Source organism: Cystoisospora suis (assembly GCF_002600585.1).
Source record: "Cystoisospora suis strain Wien I chromosome Unknown contig_2316, whole genome shotgun sequence".
NCBI classification, from domain to species: domain Eukaryota; phylum Apicomplexa; class Conoidasida; order Eucoccidiorida; family Sarcocystidae; genus Cystoisospora; species Cystoisospora suis.
Window position 1 is genome coordinate 1,118 of NW_027155115.1, and position 2,770 is coordinate 3,887.

The following is a 2,770-nucleotide window of genomic DNA, read 5'->3' on the forward strand; positions in this document are numbered from 1 at the left end:
AAACATAGGAATCGAGACGCCAAAGCGGCGCGAACAGGAGGCAAGTCTTCTCCCTTTCCTTCCCTCCTCCCGGCAGAAATTCTTCTTTTTGAGTTGAAGTCCCGCTCTACTTTTCAAGGGTGGAAGGATTGCTAGTGGAGGGGGGCCTGAGTGTTTCAGGCAGTTCCTATTTTGCCGCGGTGCACAGTCCGGCCCTACTGAGCCGAAACCGGTTAGGCTGCCACAGGTAGTGTGTTTGTATGAGCATCGCTCGAGTACCACGTGGGACCGTGTACATCAGCAAAGCTGGCCCTACCCTCGTGTGGCGTTCAGCCCTATGTTGCCCCGGCGACAGGCTGTCTCACACGAGTCCCTGTCCTGTGCCAAGCGTTTCCCCTGCACCGTACTTCTGCTCAAAGTGTGCAACCTTTCCCGCTTCCTCACCCCGGTCAAACAGGTCTGTAATTGTCGAGACAATTACAGACCTGTTTGACCGAAGACCGCGAGTATCTGAAGCGAGTTGGACTCAACAGTAACAGTCACTGAGTTATCCCCGACCATCCCCCCCCCTGCGTGCCTGGGCGTGAAGGTGGCGACCAAACAAGCGCCGGGCCGCTGGTTATCCGAGTGCCATCCGTCATCCCCCCGAACCGGACGCGGGACCCTCTGATCCTCAGTAGACGGCTACGCCGCTTAACCCCGCTGGGAACCAATCCCGGAACCACCTGCTTTACAGTCAGTAGCCTTAGCACTAGGCTCCCGCTGTTGAAGCACGCTGTCCTTGCACAGCTGCCTTGTCACCTTAGGAGATAGAAAAAAACAGTGGACGGACACGGAATTTTCCTAATAGAAAAAACTACCAGAAAAGGATGCGTGGCAAGTGACCTTCCTTGCGACGTCGTTCAGTTGCGGCACAGGCCGCGGAAAGACTTCTGCCTAATTTACGGAGGCCCAGCTTGGCTCCTCTACGCGGGCAGTAAGCTCCGAGCCGTATCCGCCTCCAACTGTTAACTCACTGGCTGGAACCACGGTTTTATGCGTTGGCGGCGAGAGCGGAATATGGAGAAGGCTCTCTCTACCTCGGTAGTGAGCGACCCTCTGGCTGAAAAACGTAGAATGTACGCACACTGCCGCGGGACCACGGGCGCCTTGTTAGAGGGTTTCTACCGAGTAAAGGGGCGAGTCACGGACATGGCTCGGCAAGAACTACTTATGAAGCATATTGTATCAAGCCGTAACGGGCCCATGTAGGCCCAGTATCGCGTCCTGACGTGGTGTGAGTGCTGGTGCGGTATGGACCAGGCGAGAGGGACAACCGACACGACACTGTGTGAGGGTGCAGTGGCTGAAGTGACTACCGACCAGGAGTGCATGGCGTCATTAGCAGGTAGAGTGGTCGGTGTGGACAGTAGAGGGGTGAACGCCTCAGGGGAGTACCGCATAGGACTGAGAACCTTGGTGTTGACAGCACGGAGACGGGTCTCGACCCGCGAGAGGCGGCCCAGTTGGAGCGAACAGGAGAGAATCTGCAACAGGCGACGGATACAGCCCACCTGGAAGCAGAACAGACCGCTGCCGGACCGCGGTGGCTTCTAAGCACGGAGGCGCGGAGTCGGTTCAAGGGGTGCCCAGAGAGCAGCATACCCGAGTGATAGGACTTTCACCTGTGCCGGCACGGCAAGGCGAATTGGGAGACGTCTCCAGATCAAACTCCGCGACCCGTGGTATCGGAGGCAAGCGGCGGAGCTGGAGAAAGCATAGAATTGCAGGTGCACGCAGCTGCGGTTCACGGGAGCGATACACTAGGGACTGGCTTGAGGCGGTCGGAGCGGCGTCAGCTAACAACGGCGAGAAGTCCAGTGGAGAGGAGTCCTTCACCGGCGGCGACGCGGAGTCGGACACGTCAGGATGAAAGGATGCAGGCTGCAGGCCGGACCCCGGAGCGCCCGCGAGCGACCGGACGGCAGGCGTCTCAACGGGCGGAGGAGCGGCGAAGAGGAATACTGTCATGCACGACAGGGGCGACGGCGCAAACGGAAGGCGAAACGATGGTGCTGCGGCTGATTCCAGCTCAGGTGGAGCCAACGCACGTTATGAAGTTTCTCAACACAGGAGCTACAGGCTCCCTCAGCAATGCTCAGGTTGTCGGTACGTTGCAGCAAGAAATCACACCATTGAAAGCGAATGTGTCTTTCAAGTAAATAACGGGAGAATTTTCGTGAAAGGCCCAGGAGGTCGTGAAGGAGGTCAAAATTCGTGTTGTGTCGTACCTTACTATATAGAATCTGTACGTGGTGGATATGGGGTGTGATGTTATACTAGGATTAAAAGTTCCCGCGCCACGCTAGGCCACGTTAAGACGTTAGAGCAGATGAAGTGCATTTTCGGTGTCCCACGGATGCGCCTGACCCACCGCGAGTAGCAATACCAGTAACGCAAACAAACACACCTCCCGTATCGACGATAGCAGCGGTGCCGAATTGACAGCGAAAGACATAGCGCAGCTAACCAAGGATATATACACCGAAAGAGCTCTACCACCTCCAGTTAGTACATCAGACCTAGAACAGATGGTGTGGCCAAATAGGAAGTCAGGCAGAAAGAAAAGCAGTCCCCTAGAGCGTAGGAAATTCATACACGCCGGTGATCAGGACAAGCAGAAAGCAGACACGAGCCAAGAACAAGCACCTTCACTAGAGCCGAAGGGCGATGAGGGCCCCTAACTGGCGGGGAAACTCAGCTCAACACGTAGGGGAGAGTAACAACGCGTCACAATTAAGAAGCGTACTTC

General features: G+C 56.3%; 1 protein-coding gene across 1 annotated transcript; it reads right to left on the reverse strand.

The window, feature by feature from the left end:
* Positions 1–207: 207 nt before the first annotated feature.
* On the reverse strand, positions 208–716 carry CSUI_004840 (uncharacterized protein; the record flags this gene model as incomplete). The annotated part of the gene is made up of 1 exon (XM_068065021.1): positions 208–716. A coding segment is annotated over one exon (198 nt), but the record flags the coding sequence as incomplete, so codon positions are not given.
* Positions 717–2,770: the final 2,054 nt, after the last annotated feature.